This window comes from Pleurodeles waltl, chromosome 6 (assembly GCF_031143425.1).
Source record: "Pleurodeles waltl isolate 20211129_DDA chromosome 6, aPleWal1.hap1.20221129, whole genome shotgun sequence".
In the NCBI taxonomy this organism is placed as follows: domain Eukaryota; kingdom Metazoa; phylum Chordata; class Amphibia; order Caudata; family Salamandridae; genus Pleurodeles; species Pleurodeles waltl.
Window position 1 is genome coordinate 582,008,204 of NC_090445.1, and position 21,872 is coordinate 582,030,075.

Here is a 21,872-nt window from a genome sequence, read left to right on the forward strand (position 1 = left end):
ATCCCGCCATCTAGTGTTGGGCTCGGAGTGTTACAAGTTGTTTTTCTTCGAAGAAGTCTTTTCGAGTCACAAGATCGAGGGACTCCTCCCCTTTCGGCTCCATTGCGCATGGGCGTCGACTCCATCTTAGATTGTTTTCCCCGCAGAGGGTGAGGTAGGAGTTGTGTATTATAGTAATAGTGCCCATGCAATGGAGTAAATATGTATGTACATAATGTAGTTTAAAGTGATATATTTACAAATTTACAAATGTTCAAGATCAACTTAGAAACGGCTACAGGCTCCCGGGGAGGCGGGTGGGCGCATGTGAATCTGCAGCGTCTCATGCCACGAACAGATGTACACTGGGTAAGTGACATTTTCCATTCGATGGCATGTGTAGCTGCAGATACACATGCTTTGCATAGACTAGTAAGCAGTTATCTCCCCAAAAGCGGTGGCTCAGCCTGTAGGAGTTGAAGTTGTTTGAAATGAAGTTCGTAGTACTGCTTGTCCTACTGTGGCTTGTTGTGTTGTTAACACATCCACGCAGTAATGTTTGGTGAATGTATGAGGCGTAGACCATGTGGCTGCCTTACATATTTCAGTCATTGGAATGTTTCCTAGAAAGGCCATAGTAGCACCTTTCTTCCTAGTTGAATGTGCCTTTGGTGTTATAGGCAGTTCTCTTTTTGCTTTGAGATAACAGGTTTGAATACATTTAACTATCCATCTGGCAATGCCTTGTTTGGATATTGGATTCCCTGTATGAGGTTTTTGAAAAGCAACGAACAGTTGTTTTGTTTTCCGTATTTGTTTTGTTCTATCAATGTAGCACATTAAAGCTCTTTTGATGTCTAATGTATGTAGTGCTCTTTCCGCTACAGAATCTGGTTCTGGAAAGAACACTGGTAGTTCTACTGTTTGATTTAAGTGAAACGGTGATATGACTTTTGGTAAGAACTTTGGGTTAGTTGGTAAAACTACTTTATGCTTGTGTATCTGAATAAAGGGTTCTTGTATGGTAAATGCCTGTATTTCACTTACTCTTCTTAGAGATGTGATGGTAATGAGAAACACTACTTTCCATGTTAAATATTGTATCTCACATGAGTGCATGGGTTCAAAAGGTGGACCCATGAGTCGTGTTAAGACAATGTTAAGGTTCCACGAAGGAACTGGTGGTGTTCTTGGTGGAATAATTCTCTTTAGGCCCTCCATAAATGCTTTTATGACTGGGATCCTAAATAATGAAGTTGAGTGCGTAATTTGCTGATAAGCTGAAATTGCGGTAAGATGTATTTTAATGGATGAAAAAGCTAGCTGTGACTTTTGTAAATGCAGTAAGTAGCTTACGATGTGTTTAGCAGATGCGTGTAATGGTTGAATTTGATTATTATGGCAATAATAAACGAATCTTTTCCACTTATTTGCATAGCAATGTCTTGTGGTTGGTTTCTTTGCTTGTTTTATGACCTCCATACATTCCTGTGTAAGGTCTAGATGTCCGAATTCTAAGACTTCAGGAGCCAAATTGCTAGATTCAGTGATTCTGGATTTGAATGCCTGATCTGTTGTTTGCATTGAGTTAACAGATCTGGTCTGTTTGGAAGCTTGATATGAGGCACTACTGAGAGGTCTAGTAGTGTTGTGTACCAAGGTTGTCTTGCCCAGGTTGGTGCTATTAGTATGAGTTTGAGTTTTTGTTTTGACTCAATTTGTTTACTAGATACGGAAGAAGTGGGAGAGGGGGAAAAGCGTATGCAAATATCCCTGACCAGCTCATCCATAACGCATTGCCCGGAGATTGATCTTGTGGGTACCTGGATGCGAAGTTTTGGCATTTTGCGTTTTCTTTTGTTGCAAATAGGTCTATTTGTGGTTTTCCCCACCTTTGGAAGTAAGTTTTTATTATTTGGGGGTGAATCTCCCATTCGTGGATCTGTTGGTGATCCCGAGAGAGATTGTCTGCTAACTGATTCTGAATCCCTGGAATAAACTGTGCTATTAGGCGAATGTGGTTGTGAATCGCCAAATGCCATATTCTCTGTGCCAGGAGACACAACTGTGTCAAGTGTGTTCCTCCCTGTTTGTTCAGATAATACATTGTTGTCATGTTGTCTGTTTTGACAAGAATGTGTTTGTGGCTTATTATGGGTTGAAATGCCTTCAATGCTAGAAATACTGCCAGTAGTTCTAAATGATTTATGTGAAACTGTTTTTGCTGAGTGTCCCATTGCCCTTGGATGCTGTGTTGATTGAGGTGTGCTCCCCACCCTATCATGGAGGCATCTGTCGTTATTACGTATTGAGGCACTGGGTCTTGGAAAGGCCGCCCTTGGTTTAAATTTATATTGTTCCACCATTGAAGCGAGGTGTATGTTTGGCGGTCTATCAACACTAGATCTAGAAGTTGACCCTGTGACCATTGAGATGCTAGGCACTGTTGTAAGGGCCGCATGTGCAACCTTGCGTTTGGGACAATGGCTATGCATGAGGACATCATGCCTAGCAGTTTCATCACCATCTTGACTTGTATCTTCTGTTTTGGATACATGGCCTGTATTACATTGTAAAATGCCTGTACCCTTTGTGGACTTGGAGTGGCAATCCCTTTTGTTGTGTTGATTGTCGCCCCAAGTATTGCTGTGTTTGACACGGCTGAAGGTGTTACTTTGTGTAGTTGAGTGAGAAACCTAGTTTGTGGAGGGTTTCTATGACATGCTTTGTGTGTTGTGAACACCGTTCTTGCGTGTTGGTTTTGATTAGCCAATCGTCTAGGTACGGGAACACATGTATTTGCTGCCTCCTGATATGTGCAGCTACTACTGCCAGGCATTTTGTAAAAACTCTTGGCGCAGTTGTTATCCCGAATGGCAATACTTGGAATTGGTAATGTACCCCTTGGAATACAAACCTTAAGTACTTTCTGTGTGAAGGATGTATCGGTATATGGAAGTATGCATCCTTTAGGTCTAGTGTTGTCATGTAGTCTTGTTGTTTGAGCAATGGGATTACGTCCTGTATGTGAAAGTGATCTGATTTGATGTAGGTATTTAATGTTCTGAGATCTAATATAGGTCTTAGAGTTTTGTCCTTTTTGGGTATGAGAAAGTACAGCAAGTAAACTCCTGTTCCTCTCTGATGAATTGGTACCAGTTCTATTGCATCTTTTCGTAACAACGCTTGGACCTCTAGTTCTAGAAGGTCCATGTGTTGTTTTGACATATTGTGTGTTTTCGGTGGGACATTTGGAGGGAATTTGAGAAATTCTATGCAATACCCATGCTGGATAATTGCTAGGACCCAAGTGTCTGTTGTTATTTCCTCCCAATGTTTGTAGAACTTGGTTAGTCTCCCCCCCACAGGTGTTATGTGTTGGGGATTTGTGACGTCAAAGTCACTGCTTGTTTTGAGGAGTTTTGGGACTTTGGAACTTCCCTCTACTCTTTTGGAATTGGCCCCCTCTATACTGTCCCCGAAAACTTCCCCGCTGATATTGGCTCTGATGAGTGGGCCTTGTTTGTGAGATTGTGGGTTCTGTGCTTTGTCCTCGAAACCCCCCTCAAAACTGTGTTTTACGAAATGTGCCTCTGCTCTGTGGGGAGTAGAGCGCGCCCATGGCTTTGGCCGTATCAGTGTCCCTTTTAAGTTTTTCGATAGCAGTGTCCACCTCCGGCCCAAACAACTGCTGTCCGTTAAATGGCATATTCAGCACGGCTTGTTGTATTTCCGGCTTGAATCCTGATGTACGCAGCCATGCGTTTCTCCTTATGGTCACTGCTGTATTTACTGTCCTAGCAGCTGTATGTGCTGCATCCACTGCCGAGCGTATCTGATTGTTCGAGATACTCTGTCCTTCCTCCACCACCTGTTGTGCCCTTTTTTGGAACTCTTTGGGTAAGTGTTCAATGAAATGTTGCATTTCGTCCCAATGAGCCCTATCATATCTCGCCAGCAGACCTCGCCAGCAACCTGTGAGTTGGCACTGCGCCATTGGTTGGCCGCTTGTGCTGCAACCCTTTTCCCCGCAGCGTCGAACTTGCGACTCTCCTTGTCTGGAGGTGGTGCGTCTCCCGAGGTGTGTGAGTTCGCTCTCTTGCGAGCTGCCCCTACTACAACAGAGTCTGGTGTTAATTGTTGCGTGATGTATACAGGGTCTGTTGGCGGTGGCTTGTATTTCTTCTCCACCCTTGGAGTTATGGCCTTGCCCTTTACAGGCTCCTGAAACACCTGTTTGGAGTGTTTTAGCATTCCAGGTAGCATAGGGAGACTTTGGTATTGGCTATGTGTGGAGGATAGTGTGTTAAATAAAAAGTCATCCTCAATATGCTCTGCATGCAGGGTGACATTATGAAACGCCGCTGCTCTTGACACCACCTGTGTGTAGGCTGTACTGTCCTCAGGTGGCGATGGTCTCGCTGGATAACAGTCTGGGCTGTTATCTGATACTGGCGCATCATAAAGATCCCATGCGTCGGGATCATCCTGACTCATTCCAGTATGAGTTGGGGACTGCATCAGTGATGGAGTGGCTACCGGTGATGTGTGCGTTGAGCGTGGTGGAGATGGTGGCGGGGTTACTTGTCTTGCCACCTTTGCCTGTGGCTGCTTGTCTTTTTCTTGAAAGGCAATTATTCTTTTCATCCTAATTGGGGGAAGAGTACTTATCTTCCCTGTGTCCTTTTGGATGTGGAGCCTTCTCTGAGTGTAGTCTGGCTCCATTGACTCTAGTTCTTGTCCGAACCTATGTCCTTGCATTTGTGAGGACAGTCCCTGTTCCTCTGTGTAGGAACTTGTTTTCGGTTCCAAGGCCGGATGTTTCGGAATGGAAACATTTTCGGCAGTCTTTTTCGGCTCCGACGACACTTTTTTAAATTTTCGGCGTTACGGTCTCTCGGTGCCGAATCGTTTCGGTGCCGCCCTCTCGGTGCCGAACTTGCTCTGACCCGCTATCTCGGGGTCGCGTCTGCTCTGTGCCGGTATCTCGACCGGAGTCAGATGTCTTCGACACATGCGTGCCCTTTTTCGGTGCCGATGATCGGTCCCCTATTTTTCAGGTTAAGCCATGGCCTGCTGGCGGTGGCGTCCCCTGGGCTTTAGTGGTTTTTCCGTGAGTTTTGTGTGTTGACGTCTTACTCACGGTTTTCGGCGTCTGTTCGGGATCAACCTCGTCCGAGTCCGAATCCTCGATGGAGAAGGTTTCTTCTTCCTCCTCCAAGTGTTTTTGTCCTGTCGGCGCCAACGCCATCTGTAGTCTTCTCGCTCTTCGGTCTCTTAATGTCTTCCTCGACCGAAACGCTCGACAGGCTTCACAAGTATCTTCTTTGTGTTCTGGAGACAAACACAAGTTATAGACCAGATGCTGATCTGTATAGGATACTTGTTGTGACATTTGGGACAGAAGCGGAATGGGGTCCGTTCCATTAGCCTTGAAGAGACACGTGGTCGGGCTGACCAGGCCCCGACGGGGGATCGAAAACCCCGAAGGGCCACCGGAGCTCTTCAAAATTCAGTGTCGATGTGTTGTAACTAACCCGATACCGAACGCAAACAATACCGTTGAATTTTCCGAGATTCTAACTATCTTTCCGAACCAAAACGTGGAGCAAAAAGGAACACGTCCGAACCCGATGGCGGAAAGAAAACAATCTAAGATGGAGTCGACGCCCATGCGCAATGGAGCCGAAAGGGGAGGAGTCCCTCGATCTCGTGACTCGAAAAGACTTCTTCGAAGAAAAACAACTTGTAACACTCCGAGCCCAACACTAGATGGCGGGATGTGCAAAGCATGTGTATCTGCAGCTACACATGCCATCGAACATATATATATGTAATCTAACACACCGGCCTCTGGTAACACTACAACAGCCAACAAGCCGACAGTTTGTGAAAGAGAGCCATAGAAAGGAAAGCTGAAAGCAAGTCTTAGCGAGAAAGTTCTCGTTTATTACTACTGCAAGTTATTGGAACATAAGAAAAGCTCACACACAGCTTACAAGAGATACCTAGAATCACTCTGTTACTATTTGGTCATTTGTAAAAAAAAAAAAACAATAAGCTCTTACACAGACAGACAGATCAAAAGAGAATTGAAGCTCAGATACTAAGAACAACATTATCTGAGCTAAGGACCACAGCCAGTTCTGTGGTAAAATATCCAATAAAATTGCAACCATAAAACAACAAAAATTGTGAAAATAACATAAAGCTTTGGAAACATGGTTAAGGTATAGAGAATAATGTTTCAAGAATATAATTGCAAGTTATTTAAAACACTGATTGGGTACCCCACAGTTTCTGCCCAGGCCTCTTTACATCTACAATTCTAACTTGCTAGAAGCAGGAGAACCAGGAAACCACCCCAAGTGCTCTCTCATGTACAAAATTGTAAAGAAAAATAAAGAAACAAAAACAGTGAAAGGTAGAAGAGGGGCTCCTTTAACTCTATTTAGCCTTTTACACACAATCTTTGACCATGATATCTAAATTTTGTGAAACCTTAAGGACAGGTTCACTACGTATAATTTTTGTGATAGTACTGATTTTTTCCTAATATTTGTTAAATAAGAGAAGTACACTTTTACCTTCCATGTTGTTACTCTACACCTGTGAGGTTCTGAACTATGCCCGCAAGGGCCTTCCTATTGGCCACTTTTGGGGGTCTGCAAAGGAGCTTACCTTATCAAGGATGTACTTGTTCAGATACGGCATGTAACCTTGGCTGGACACTGGCCCATCGTCATCGTCCCGGAAGTGCTCCTCCAATGCCACAGGGTCATGGGGTATACAAAGCACTGTGTACAGGTTGTGGGACAAAACCTGTCAGAGAGAGGATGGTCAAGTTACTATAGCATCAGAAAAGTGTTAACAAATGCCACAGGACGACAGAGTGTGTTCAAGTACTATCACCACCAGGCAGAAGTTCACTGCAACACAATACAAAGAGCATTCGGGATGAAAGTGGCCAAACAACCCAAAACCCAGAGTACAAAGACAGAAAAACACAAAAAGCACAAATCAGATGATGAGCTCTGATAAAAGCATGTACCTCAAAGCAAAGAGAGCATTACGGAATTTAATCAAACAATACCATAAATCTGGGATAGCAGCAATCGGTACGATCAAACAACATACAGTTAAAGCACCTTAAAAGAATTCACAAAAACACCTTCTAAGTGAAATCCTTGTGACTATCAGGATCACCCCAATGCTGCTCCAATTTAGGACAGGGCTAAAGACTCACCTCTTCAAAGAACACTGCAACAAATGCATTAACTGTCCACAACCCAGCTTCCTCTCCTATTGTTCGTTGACTTTATGCCTGTCCTTGACCATGTACAGAGCTCTGCTGCCTTTTGGCTACGTTCACACTACAGAAAAACAATATACGTACATACATGCCTACAAATAAAATACCAACACACCTGCAAGAACACCAAAGGAAATAATGTGATCAAGCAACACAACATCACCAGCACATCCTGACACAGCAGTGGAGTACATGGGACGTAAGCAAACAACATAAAGAACTGAGACATCTGAAACTGAATGCAGCACTCAAAGCCAATAAAGTACTGCATTCAAAGCGTGTAACACAACATTCAAGACAACAGCGTGGACAAGACAGCACAACAACAATGCACTTGAAAGTTTGGAATGCCACACTGACACACAATCTTTGCCCTGAAATCTAGCTACTGATCTTCTCTAAGATATAGGCTCTGATAAGAAAGGTTAGGATAAAAGACACTGCTCACAGGATCAGGTACGGTGAGAGGCACTGTGGTTACTCTGCTCACTGCTCAGCACCTCAGTTTAGGAGTGGCGAACCTGTTACCAGCGTGAAGCTGATCTGTTCCACTGCATGTGGCATTCTGAATCCACCCTTTTCATCCAGCCACCAGGCGGAATGCAATTTAACAATCCACAAAAAGCAGCAAGAAGCACTGAATGGCACATCCAGTGGTTACTTTGGACAACCTGATTGGCTGTATTTCCAGCCAGGAGAACATTAGAAGCAGCCAGCGCACTGTCCTGTTCCCACCGGGATAGGTGAAGTGTAACTAAACTCTTTGCTTAGCTCTAGTACCAATTGCCACAAGCACTTTAATCAGATGATATTATAGTCGATTTTAATAAACTGTATTAGAAATTACAGCCCAAAATTTTAACGATTTTGGGTCAAGGTTGCATCACTTTTGTGACGTAGCCTGATGCAGAATCCTTTTTGGTATTTACAAAGCCATACATATGCTGATGTGCGTGGCTTGTAAAAAAGACAAAAGTAATGTTACTTTGCATCAGGTAGACGTTTCAAGGGTGGTGCATGGGCATTCCTGGGCATCTACCCATGGATTCTGGCATAACCGCATTTTTCGAAAATGGATGTCCACATGGGTTTACACCAAAACAGTGCTCCTGCCGTACGCTGCGTAACGTGGAGCAATATCTCTATTTTTCCTTGGTATTTCCTCTTTGTATGTGCGTTGCATTTTGCAGCATTCATACAAACGGAAAATAGCCTCAAAGAATAGTTTACGTGCAGAAAGATACCTCTTCCTGCACAAAATCTATCTTGACCACAATGCGGACACCCCTTCACTATGCCGCAAGGGTGCCTGCATTGGCACTAGGCAGTGCACAGTGCGCAAGCGCATGGAGAGAGCAGAACTACATAATTTCTTTGAAGATTCGATGCAGTTTTGCTTGCTGCCCTGCATTGTGCCACTTCTTTGTGAATATGGCCCTAGTTCTCGTTCTACATATGGGGAGTGTAGGGGAAGTGAAGCATTAATTTATATATATCATTTGTAACCTAGCACGTTGTTCAGGAGTCTATATACCACTCTCGCCAGCAAGCTATGTTAAAATAAATTTGTCATGACCTAAATTTTGTTTGAAACTCAAATATATATTTGCTATGAATGATAAAAAAAGGTCATCAGTATATAGCAAAATATTTGCAAAGGTTGACTCCAAAGAGTGTTCACTTGTGCCCTCATGATAAAAAAGTCTTTAGAGATGGAAAGCTTTGCTATTATTTTGAACCCAATAAAAGACTTACAGCACATAAATATATTGTCAGCCAAACGATGTGATACAAACAGTAGGAAGTGTAAAATTCTATCTACATAATTCACCTAATGACACAATTCAAGTAAGCTGTATTCGATTTCAAATCTACCAAAAGTGCATCACAATAAATAAATGAATAAAAAGAATGCTCACCAAAAAAAAAAAGAGGAAAACAATTAGTCATACCACTGAACGTTACATACAGGACAAATTACTTACCTTTGGTAACACCTTATCTGGTAGAGACAATGTCTAGCTGCAGATTCCTTACCTTAGAAATCCAGGTATCAGTCTTGAACTGGAGATTTTTTCTTGAGCAGTACTCCTGCTCACCAATAGGTGGCGTTGATCTGCTCCGCATCCATCATCAGTGTCATCAGTGCCAGGTATGACATCGCGAGTTCTACATAGGCCCCATCCTGAAGCACAGAGCCATGAAAAACACTGACCACTGGTGCATCAAAACTAAGGCCTTGAAAGGGAGTACCTTTCACTACAGCACAGTTAATAGAACAGGGAGGATGGGTTGGTCGGTAAGGAATCTGAAACTAGATATTGGTGGTCATTATGCTTTTGGTGCGGTGGCGGTCGGTCTGCCGCCAGGCCGGCGGTAAAGACCGCCATATTATGACTGCAGTGGTGAACTGACCCAAACACACCCACATCACTGCCAGTACTGCTAGCGAGGTCAGACCGCCGAGCCAGAGATGAGCACCTCTAGCCTGGCGACAGCTGTGAGACCGCTGGCGGTATAATGACCTGGCAGACCGCCAGGCTTTCCGTGGCAGTCACACTGCCACAAAAACCCTGACTGTTACGCTCCAAGGTACAGGAATCTTCATTTCTGTTGCCGATACCCTCTCCCCCACTTCCACGCACATGCACGCGCCCTACCCACCCAACCGCACACAACCATATGCACCCCCCTTCGCAATCATGCATACATTAACGCATCCATTCACGCACTCCCCCTCTCCGCATTCATGCACACACCCAGACACTGCATCCTTTCAAGCACTACCCCTCTGCATTCATGCACATGCACTCCCCCTCCACATTCATGCACGCACCCAGACACCGCATCCATTCACGCACACAGACACACCCATTTCCTCACATACACGCACCCAGAGACCCCCATTCGCACATATACATGTACCCAGACACCCCCATTCGCACACATACATGCACCCAGACACCCCCATTCGCACACATCCACGCACACCCCCCCTGCACCCAAACCGCCTCCCCTTTCGGACGATCAACTTACCTTTTCCGACAAGGTGGTCGTCCGGGAGGGGATGGGTCCTGGCATTTTCCATCACCAGAACCGCACCGCCGACAGGACTCTGCCACACCGTATTACATATTGTAATAAGGTGGGCAGGATCTTGTTGCCGTGGCAGTGCTGGTGGTGGAACCACCTCTCTTTCTCTGTCGGCCAGGCCGACGGGGTTGGAATTCCACCTGCAGATGGGTGGAAATCCTTCCTAAGTCAAAATATAGCAGTTTTTGGACCCCAGCACTGGCGGTCTGTTGGCGGTAGCTGCTTCAGCAGTCTTGGAAAAAGACGGCCGAAGTCGTAATTACCATAATTGTCTCTACAAAACAAGGGGTTACTGCAGGTTCTGCGGGACGGAACAGGCAAAGTGCCCGTGCCTACAGACCTGACTGGCCAGGCAGTAGTGTTCTGGTAAACGTGTGCATAGATGCCCACATTGCCACCTTACAGGTATTAAGGAATGGAACTCTGTGTGCTAACGCAGTGGTCACAGCTGTAGCGCTGGTAGAATGACCACACAAACCTTCAGGAGGTTGCTTTTTGGCCGGCGCGTAGGAGATTTTAATGGAGAGTACAACCCATCTAGAGATGGTGTGCTTCTGCACTGCCCGGCCTTTCTTCGCAACCACATAAGCAATAAAGGGTTGAACATCCACTGGAACTCTTTTGTATGATCAAGGTAGAATGACAACATTCTTTCTTGGTCCAGGTGGTGAAGTCTCACCTCTTCCTTAGAAGGATGTAGGTGTGTGTAAAAAGTCAGTATTGGAAGCCGGGTTCTGGTTGCAGTACACACTTTTTGCCTGTCTTTTTGATGCAACTTTGACTGAAGTGCACTGGGCTCCTGCTATCCAGGTCCACATTGCCGGTGTTCCTTCCCCAAAACAAGACCCCTGGTCACTTGATCCCCAAGTGGCCAGGCCTTTTAGCACCTAAGTCCATAGTAAAGGGTACCCCTGGTACCTAGGGCATAGGTACTGAAGAGGGACCCTAAGGGCTGCAGCAAAACTTGTGCCCTTCTAAGGAACCCAGCACCAAACTCATGCAGACTGTCATTGTGTGACAAGATGCTCCCTACAAGTGAATCACGACATGGCACACAGGCTGTGTACTGGAACTCCGCATGCTAACCCAGTGGTTGCTGCTTTAGCTCTGGTAGAATGAGCACGTAAACACTCAGGGGGTTGCTTCTGAGCCAATGCGGTAGAGTCTCTATTCTTCCTTAATAGGATGTGGGGGGATGTACAAAGTAGGCAAGGTAATGGATTGGTCTACATGAAAGTGCGTAACTACTTTTGGCAAAAAGGAAGCCCTTTGCGAAGCACGACTTTGTGGGGATAGGTGGAAAGGCTTGGATGACTATGCCTGCAGCTCACTCTGGCCACAAGGAAAGCTGTTTTTAATGTTAGAAGCCTGAGAGGACAATTGTGAAGAGGCTCAAAAGCAGAGCACATTAGGAAAATCCGAACCAAATTCAAATTTCATTGGGGCTCAATGAATGCGGATGGAGGAAACATATGGGTAAGACCCATAAGGACCCTTTTAACAATAGGAGGATTAAACAAAGAAAGTTGATCAGGCAACCTCAAAAAACACAGAGATAGCAGGTAAGTATCCTTCTAGAGTGCCCATTGCAAAGCTCTGCTGGACCAGGCAAATGATAAACCACAGAACCTCAGAAACAGGGGCTGGGAGGGGGTCAACAGACTTGTCTGTGCACCATGCCACAAATTTCTTCCAACGACAGGCATATACCATTTTGGTGGTGGGACGCCTGGATGCCAAGCTAACGTTATCGACTTTAGGCAGAAGGTCAAAAGCCGTCAACTGCTGTTGCTCAATCTCCACCTAAGAAGGCGGAGACTGGACAGGTTCGGGTGGAGAACCCTCCCTGGATGCTGCGACAGAAGATCCTCCTGGAGGGGCAGTATGATCAGAGGATCGATGGCCATTCTCAATAGCTTGGGATACCAGACTCTTCGTGGCCAGTGCAAAGTCACAAGGATTACTTGGGCCCAGTCGTTCTTGATCTTCTTGTGAACTCTGGGCAGAAGTGGTATGGGTGGAAAAGCGTACAGGCTGCTTGAGTTCCACTCAAGACGAAAAGCATTGCAGAGCGAGTGCCGCCTTGGAAACCTCAACGGGCAATAACGCTGACATTGCGTGTTCTTTGCAGAGGCAAACCAATCAAACCAAGGCCCTCCCCACTGCTGAAAGAGACCTCGTGCCACCCCCTGATGGAGACCCCATTGTGATCAACTAAGCACTGTCGGCTGAGTTTGTCCACTCTAGTGTTCAGACAGCCCACCAGATGTTGAACCATCAGAGAAATGCCCTGATGTTCCAGACACATCCAGATTAGCCGAGCCTCTTGACAAAGGGTCCATGATCCCACTTCGCCCTGCTTGTTGCAGTACCACATGGCAATGGTGGTGTCCGTGAACACCTGCACTACCTTCCTATTGAGAGAGGGAAGAAATGCTTTCAATGCTAGTCTGATCGCCCAGAGCTCCAACAGGTTGATTTGGAGTCCGGACTCCGCCAGACACCAGACGTCTCTAATGTTCACCTCTCCCAGGAGGGCCGCCCCATCCCAGGAGTGACACATCTGCGCCTACTGTCAGATCTGGTTAGGGAGGGGAGAGGGATCTGCCTCAGACCCAATTGTGGTGCGCTAACCATCATTGCAGATCTTGCTCAGTTCTCAAGTATCTGAACCTTGTCGGAGAGATTCCCCTGATGTTGCACCCACAGGAACTTCAGGTCCCACTGCAGAGCCCGCATATGCCATCCGGTATGCGTCACCAGCAGAATGCAGGAGGCCATGAGGTCTAGCAGCCTCAGAGTCATTCTCATTGACATCCAGGATAGAGGCTGAAACATAGGTATCATGGTATAAGAGCCTAAATATCCTGGGCTCACCACTTGGGAGGATAAGCACGAAACTGCTCTGTGTCCAGAACAGCTCTGATGAAAGGGAGCATCTGAGAGGGAGTCAGGGGTGACTTCAGCATGATTATAGAGAACCCTAGCAAATGCAGTAGGTCTGCCGTAGTCTGGAGGTGGGAGACAACAGATTGGGATAAGCCAGCCTTCAACAGCCAGTCTTTTGAGGTAGGATTAGACTGAAACCTCTGACCTGCACAGAATAGCTGCGACCACCGCCATCTCCTTGGTGAACACACGAGGGGCGCTAGTACGGCCAAAGCGGAGCACGGTGACCTGAAAGTGCGTGTGCCACCCGTGCACTGCAAGTAGCATGTGTGGGCAGGCAGAACGGTGATATAGAAATAAGCGTCCTGCAATTCCAAATCTACCATCCAGTCACTTGGGTCCAGGCCAGATAGAACCTGAGCCAGAGCGAGCATTTTGAACTTCTCCTTCTCGAGAAAAAGATTGAAGGATCGAAAGTCTAGGATAGGTATGAGGCCCTTGTCCTTTTTAGGCACCAGAAAGTAGTGGGAATAACAACCACGATCCACTTCTGGCACAGGGATCCTCTTTATGGCTCCCTTGGCCAAGAGAACCATAACTTCCTCTCGGAGAAGAGCCAAATGATCCTCCGTCATTTGATCATAGGATGGTGGCATGGGTGGAGGGGTAGTCTTGAAGGGGAGGGAGTAGCCCCTTCGGACTATCTGCGAAACCCACCTGTCTAATGTGATGAACTGCCAGCGGGGCAGGTGATGGTAGATCCTTCCTCCAGCTGGTCCCTGGTGGGGAAGTGTCAGACTAGGAAGGTTTGGAGGCGGCTGCTGGGGGCAGGGGAATGGCCAGACCGCTGGCTCCCTGATCCACGAGGATGGTAAATCCCACATACATGATCATTTAGAGGCTGGGCAGCATGTGTGCCCTCTGTTTTGTCTCCAAAGAGACAGGTACCATCAAAGGACATGTCCACAAGGTTAGCTTGGACATCCCCCAAAAAGCCAGATGTCCTCACTAGATGTGGCGCCTAAGGGCCACAGTCGATGCATCTGCTCTGCCCAGTCTGTTGGTTGTGTTCAGTCCACATCAGATTGTGAACTTTGCAGTGTCTCGCCCATTAGCAACTGCTTGGGAAAGTACATCCTAGGCGTTCCCTGGGTCCTGTGCCATCACTTGCACAACCCAATTCCCACAGTGTGTGGGAATTACGACCCAAAAGGCATGCGGTGTTCACAGATCACAATGCCAAAAGAAAACATCTTCCTACCAAGAGTGTCCAGCCTTTTGGATTCCCTACCCGGAAGTGTTGAAGGGAACACACCCTTAGGAAGTAGAGGCTTGAATAACCAAGCTCTCAGGGGTAGGGTGTTGCATTAGGAAACCTGGGTCACCTGGTGAAGGGAAATGGCAGAGGGAAATTGTCTTGTTCACAGGAGCCCCTGAGCACGGTTTGGACCAGCTATCCAGAAGGATGTCCATATGAGCTTCATTAAACAGGAGCAGGGGTTCAAAGGATGAAGGCCCAGGCTGAAGCACCTCTGTCAGGAGGTTAGTCTTGACTGCCACCAAAAGCAGTTTGTGGTACAGGACCACGGCTGCTCTCCGCACAACCATTGAATTTGAAGCACCCTTCTCCATAGTCACGGTAAGGGGAGAGAACATGCCAGTATCTGGGGAAGTATCCAGTCCACTGGCTTCGCCAGGTCCGTACCCCAGTCCATGGGGTCTTGGAGCTGGCATTACAAAAGGGTCCAAGGACCCCTTCCTTGCCTCACTGTAGCCTAGCCCAAAATCATAAGGCTGATGATCCAACATAGGGGGCAAGGCCCCTGCTGGCACCAGAGTCAGCATCGTACAAGGTCCATCTGGCTCTGTGTTGGGAGTTGACAATGAGGATGGGGGTGGCGCTGCCCGGGGGCATGGGCGGGACCGGGAGCGTCAACATCAGAACCGGTGCCAGGGTAGGTCAAAGTGGTACGACTTGCACCAATTCGGATCTGTGAATGGATTCCTGGGTGCCCCTTGGAGTCGAAGCTGAAGCCACCAGCGCGGAACCCTAAGAACTCCCTGCAGGCTCTGCAGGGCCTGAAGGCACACAGTGGAGTTGGACTGCCCAGAGATGAGGCTCATGACCTCACAAAACTCTTGAAGTTGGGCAGGGGTCTCTCTGGCTCCCGGAAACTCGGGGAAGTGCGAAGTCAGCCCAAACGCAGGTTCCGTAGATGGAAGCCTCGAACGTCGACTCTCCCGCTCCCTCGTCTTGTTAGCTGATGGACAAAGTAAAGTCGAAGAAAATTTTGTCTTCTTTGACTTCTTCTTATGCCTGTTTTTCTTCCTGTTCCACATCATGGGATCTCTGTTCACTTTCATCCTTATTTCCATTGTTTTAGATACTTCCAGATGTGGAATTCTAGAGGTCATTGTCTTTCCAAGCAGCTGTTTGGGTGGAATGCTCTTAAATGTGGTTTCATGGCTTAATGTTGTAGTTCCCAGTACTGCATGAAATATTTAGGGCCTGATTTAGAGTTTTGCGGATAGGGTTACTCCATCACAAATGTGACGGATATGCCATCTGCCGTATTACAATTCAGTTATGTTCTATGGAAATTGTAATACAGCGGACGGGTCATCCATCACGTTTGTGACGGAGTAGCCTGACTGCCAAACTCTAAATCAGGCCCTTAGTCTTTTTGAAAGTGTGCATAAAGCTCCCCACTTCCCAATTTGCTTGAGGAAGTAAGAGGTTGCCCTCTGGTGTTCAAAGTCAATATATTGTGCATACCCTTTCTTTTTGCTGTAAAACGTGGTCCATTGTCTGTTTTGACTAACAGTATTAGATCTAATCTTGTGAAAATTGTGTCTAGTTTGACTGGTTGTGTTAGCTAGAAGTTCTTTAAATGGAGATCTCCAATAATCATCCATGAGGAGTAAGATGTGCTTGCCAGTAGGCAAGTTACAAATATCTTGCTTGCTTTTGTGGCACTTTACACAGTGATTACTGGTGCTTGTTACGGAGCCAGTGAGGTGGCTTGGCATCAAATGTATATATTTATGTTATCCTCAACCACTGCGCCCAGACAGGGAAACTACAAATAACTACAAGTTTCTACAAGGAGACAGTTTGTTCTTAAATGACGTTTGTGTGCCAGTTTGGCCAGATCCTCCAGATTGTTCTTGGTACCACAATTTTCTACCTTTCACAACAATGGCAAAGTGGGTGGTTGTTAGCTCTTTCCTTGAATTAGAGCCTGTAACATTGTTTTGACCTATGAGTGCTTGTTTTAAGTGACTTCCTGAAAGCATACTATTTATTTTGGTTGTGTGCATTGTATGCCTCAATGGCTAATTGTAGATATTGGTCCATGCTTGTTTCTTACGACATATCTTAAGGGTTATTGTTTTCACCAATGCATTTATGACAAGTTTGATGTGTTGAGCTGATTCTGCTGACAAAGTTTCAGAGTGAAATGACAAGAAAATAGCTGGGTGTTTTGATCACTCTCTGCTTACAACTGTATTTTGTTCTACTGCTGAGATTGTAGAATTCACTGGCCTGTTGTTGCTAGTGGTTGTGAACACTTCTGGTTGAACAGAAACATTCGAGGTTTATGGTCAGCTATTGGCCTGAAGCCTCTGTCTGGAAGATAGAGGCAATAGTGCTTCAAACTCTTTCGATGTTTAGTGCTTCTCTTACCATTTGGGAGTAACATTGCACTGTTAATGTTAAAAATCGGCTTGCATATGCAGCATTGAAAGGAATTACTTTGTTGTTGAACTGCGAGAGAATTTCACCTATTCCTACAGGGCTCGCATCAACAATGAGCTCTGAGGTTCTGGTTTTCACAAAGTAGATTAGAACTGTGTTAATTCTAATGTGTTCTTTACTTTCTCCAAAGAACTTTGTTGCTTTTCAGATCATGCCCAGTTGCTTTTGTCTGTGAGCTCGAAGCAGCTGTCATGGCGGCTAAGTCTCTTGCAAAGTGCCCACAGTGTTGACTAGAGCAAGAGAACGTCTTATTTTGGTGGTACTTTTACTTACAGCTACATTTTAATGGCTTGAATCTTTTGGGGATCTGATGTGATACCATCTTTAGAGAACACATACCCGAAGAGCTCAATATCCTCTTTCTCAAATTCACATTTGTCCTTGTTTACAAGGAGGCCTGCTTTCTGCAACATTCTGAGGATGACCACAAGTTGTTTGTTGTGCTCACACTTGCTTGGAGGAAATATCAGTATGTCATCTCTTATGTTTAGCACCCGGGCAGGCCTACAGGAATCTCTTGGATGGTGTTTTTCGAAGCTTTCACTTGCTGAAGAAAGGTTAATTTCAATTTAGCTCGGGTAAATAAGACCCTCAAATTAGACGCAACTTTGTTGGGCACTTGCATATCTACACCAATCTGATACTGACTAGTTTTTTGGGTTTTACTGTCACTACTACTGGTGACAAGCACAGTGTGGGCTAGTCACTTTTCAGTTGCAGCAATGTTCCAATCGCTTCCATTCTTGTTCCACTTTTTCTGAGAGCAGGAAAGGATTTTGCTAGTGTGTAATAGCCATGGAGTCCATATTTTTCTCTTTCAGCTATCCAATTCCATGGAATAACTCGGGGTATTTTTGCAGAATCCCTTCTGATGTACTCTCTCCAATACCGGATGCAATGGTTACAGGGTTCAAATCCTTCTCAGGTTTAAAACTTAAAAGTAGCCCTGCGCCACCGTCCACCATATAGTACTCGGTCTGTGTCGCTGTTTGTATCATTTCTGTAGTAGCCCTGACGCTGTCACAAAGCAGCAACGGTGTTTGCTTATTGTAGGTGTAAATGTTTAAACTGGTTTGCTGTAAGCATGCTGACCTATATGCATTCACTCTGACCTTAGGATGCACAACAAATGCCTGAAATATGGCAGACACGGTCAAAGTTGATATGGGCATGCATGTGCAAGAATGCACTCTACCACACTCCAGTCCAAACAAGTTACGTCAGTTCTAGCTGGGATGAAAGCCACAAATCACCTCAACGTGCTTCTCCTCCTCCCCATCAAGGGTTCAGCAAGCTCAAGATATGACCTGTGTAACATGGAGCCTGTGCTTCCTAGAGTATGAGCTGCATGCTGTGATTTGTCTGAAGACTGAGATCAAGCCTGACGAGGTATGGCTGCCTGCCAATGGTTGCCTGTTTGAAGAAACTGGCACCTCCAACAGTGAAACAAGCCCACCACAGCAGCCCCACCACAATCCATCTGCACACACTTTGAACGCCTGTGAAAGACGTGCAGGATGAAAGTGAAGTATATTTACTTGGACAACAGTAAGCTTAACAATAGTGCAAGAATTCCAAGGTCAATGTTAAAACCCAAACGACAGACTTCAGGCATTGATATACACTGAAACATCAGTAAAAATGATGCCAAGGGTGTTGCATGCATCAACTGCTAAGGAATGTCATCTACAGCAAGCCATAATGAACACTTTTAGAACACAGAGAACTGACGAACAATGTACTTGAGTAAGCAGAGTGTGCTGTCCCTTCCTGGCAGGCATCAATGTGGACTTCCTTTCTGGAGGTCCTGTAGCCCCCCAGTGTCTTAGAGACTCCATCTGCTTGCACCCTGTATACTGGAACAGTATGAGGTACACTCAGATCCCTCCACAAACTCTGCCCTGCTGAGCAGAGGTCTGGCAACTACCACATCAGACCCAGAGTTCACCTATGGGCCAATAAAGTACGATCCTGACTATGGCGCCACGGACCCTGTTAGATGTTTGAGGCTGTTGCCTAAGGTTCTTAGCGAACCACCTCTCCACGGTGTAGGGACTTCCATGCAGATAAAACTTGAACTGCATTAGACCAAACAATTTAATATGCGAGGCCTTCCAAATATTGCCCACCCTGGCTCTCCCAACAGTATCCCAACCAGAGAATCTGTCTAACTGGGAGAACTACAGCAGCCATTACCCATGCCAATTTTGCAATTTCATATTCCTTGGAGTCCGGTGCCTGCATTCCAAAGTAATCCTGGTGACCATAGGTGTATTCCCCGTTACTCCGTAACTATATAATTGTGAGAGGACTAGCGCACTCCTGTCACCCCGACTTCTGGCCACATAGCAGGTTCTGTTCTGTCTGCAAACCAGTCATTTATTGGCAATAATTGAGCTGCGTGATAATATTTCTTGATGTCTGCAAAATCAAATCCCCATCATATGGTGAATGAATACATTTGTTGAAGGCTACCCTCTGTGTCTTTCTTGCTCATATATAGTTTCATGAAATCAGATTGCAAGGAGGTAAAGCAGTCCTCCGAAAGGACATATGAGTAGTTTTGGAGAACAATACGGTAGCACAATCATTTTAAATAGGGCCACACGTCCCAGCAACGAAAGTGGCAATCTGCCCTAAACCCCAAATTGTGCTTTCAGTTGGTACGGGAACAATATGAAGATCCCAGCACCTTGTCTGGTCCACGGAGACATGTAGACCCAAATATTTAAAGCTGGGGTGCTCTTCAGAGAGCCATTCATGTCAATGTCCCTAGCACCTGGTGAGCCAGTTATGAGAAAGACCACTGATTTGTCCCAGTTAACCCTACAACTGGAGTCTTCTGCATATGTTTTAAAGATGCTCTTAAGGCAGGGAGACAATTGGTTGTTTACAACATTAGTAACTATTTTTGTAAACCTTACACAGAAACTTGCTCAATGGTAATGGGAAATGCATAGTGCACAAATGCGACCATAAAAAAGCCCCATTCTCCAAGTCAAAACGTTTTGTACACATAAAACAATAATCACAGCATGGATGCCTTCTGGCGACACATAATGCATGGTTTCTAATACGAAATGAGCATTGGAAGAAACAATGCAGACAGGGATAGGCATGTCACGTCTGGGTGACTATATTTCCCCGATGTTGGTGCAAACCGCTTTGCAAATATTCTCATTACAAACTTACAGTCACAATTTACTAAGGTGTTAGGTCTATCTGACCCTCTAACTTTGCTGTCTAAAAATGTTTAATGGATTTGTTACTACCTCCTTCTGAATTGACGCAGTAGACTTTCTGGTGTTATTAATATGTTTAAATAATTCCAACTGTTTATCAAAATGAGAATTTCTATTATGGCTCACTATAACCTTGAACACACTCAATGGAACAGAGACAATCAAAAATCACACTTCTAGACTGTGGGTTCTCCTGTTGGCAATCTGTGCAAGTATTTATTTTGCCAGCTCAGCTCTGTGGTCTGTCACCTCTGTACAGCTTGTGGTGGGAATCTCTGACCACCTAGTACGATTATGACTTAATTAAGCCACAAATTTCGATTTGTTGTTGCCATGCCAGCATTGTTCCTACTTTACTATTCCCTTTATAAATAGATTGCCTCTAGGCATTCCACACCAGCAAATCTTATTTTAAATAAGATGACCTCATCTTGGCTCTGCATCTCCCATATTGCCTCTTGCTTGTTTTCTTCCTACAGCACTCAAGCTCCCCCACTGCCCCTTCCACCTGAGTCAGTCCCTGTGTTCTCTTGCTTATAAGCTTGATAAAAAAGTACGTCTAACTCAGGCTCACAGAGGCCTCGGTGATGCATGTTACAACAATCCCAAACCACAGTTCAGATTGCAGGTCCCACAATGACCTAAAATGATTCCAGAACTGGGTAGGGAAAGAAAACACAAAGATTATGTGGTCTTCTGTCACTGGAGGCCCTTAATAGCACTTGTATATTTACTTCATATAATGACAGTGCCTAGCTTATAGAGGAGTCTTGTATGTTACTTAATGTGAAGAGGTGCAAGCCACAATTATAAGGATTCAATCCCACTGAAAAACCCTAATGCCAGACAGCAGGACGGGATGTGGCTGACTAGTACATCTAGAAATAAAGCTCTGCAAAATGTGGCCATGGTCAACATAGAGGGATTGAGGGGAAAAATGAAAAATTGACATGGAAAGGGAATTAGATGCGGGTGAATGGAGGAAAGCTCTGAAGAACCCACATAGAGTTTTGTGGCACTCCAGTTTCGATACTCACAAGTTATTCTCTTATGCCACACATATCTAACTCCACAGAAACTTGATTAAATGTTTATGACTGTCTTCTTGAATTGTCCTTGGTGCTTAAAATCAGAAGCATATTTTTCCCCTTCGTCTGGAGCTGCCCGATGATAATGGGGTACTGAGAAGAAGCCACGACTTGCATCACAGCCATTACAGGGAAGGACAGACTGTGTAGTCCAGGTGGATGTCTACTGGGACTATTCCATTGCCATAAAGAATAGGAAGCTGACCTGGCCTTGTGGAAGAACACAGCAATTGACTGGGTGGGCTATGAAAGTGTGGCACTGCACAGAAAGGAGAAAAGGAGGATATGCAACGTGAAGCCTACTGCTGAAGCACAGGATAAAATTTTACAATAGCTAGTGGCAGAGAACAGGAATGATGACAATCCCCCTTAGGATGAAATGACTCAAAAATCTACATGGCGAGTGAACCTACGAGAATCGAGTAAGACAAGATAGCTGATGGAGTATTTAGTTGCAGCAGAGAGTGGAAAAAAGGCATACACTCCAACACCATACATAAATATGAGAT

The 21,872-nt window shown here is 45.5% G+C and overlaps 1 protein-coding gene across 1 annotated transcript in view; it reads right to left on the minus strand.

Moving 5' to 3' along the window:
• The window catches only part of DEF6 (DEF6 guanine nucleotide exchange factor), a 232,305-nt gene that overhangs the window by 113,976 nt on the left and 96,457 nt on the right, over window positions 1-21,872 (minus strand). The window contains exon 2 of the mRNA XM_069238802.1: window positions 6,661-6,801. Within this exon, the coding sequence (XP_069094903.1) occupies window positions 6,661-6,801 (141 nt within the window). The remainder of the gene's footprint in view (window positions 1-6,660; window positions 6,802-21,872) is intronic.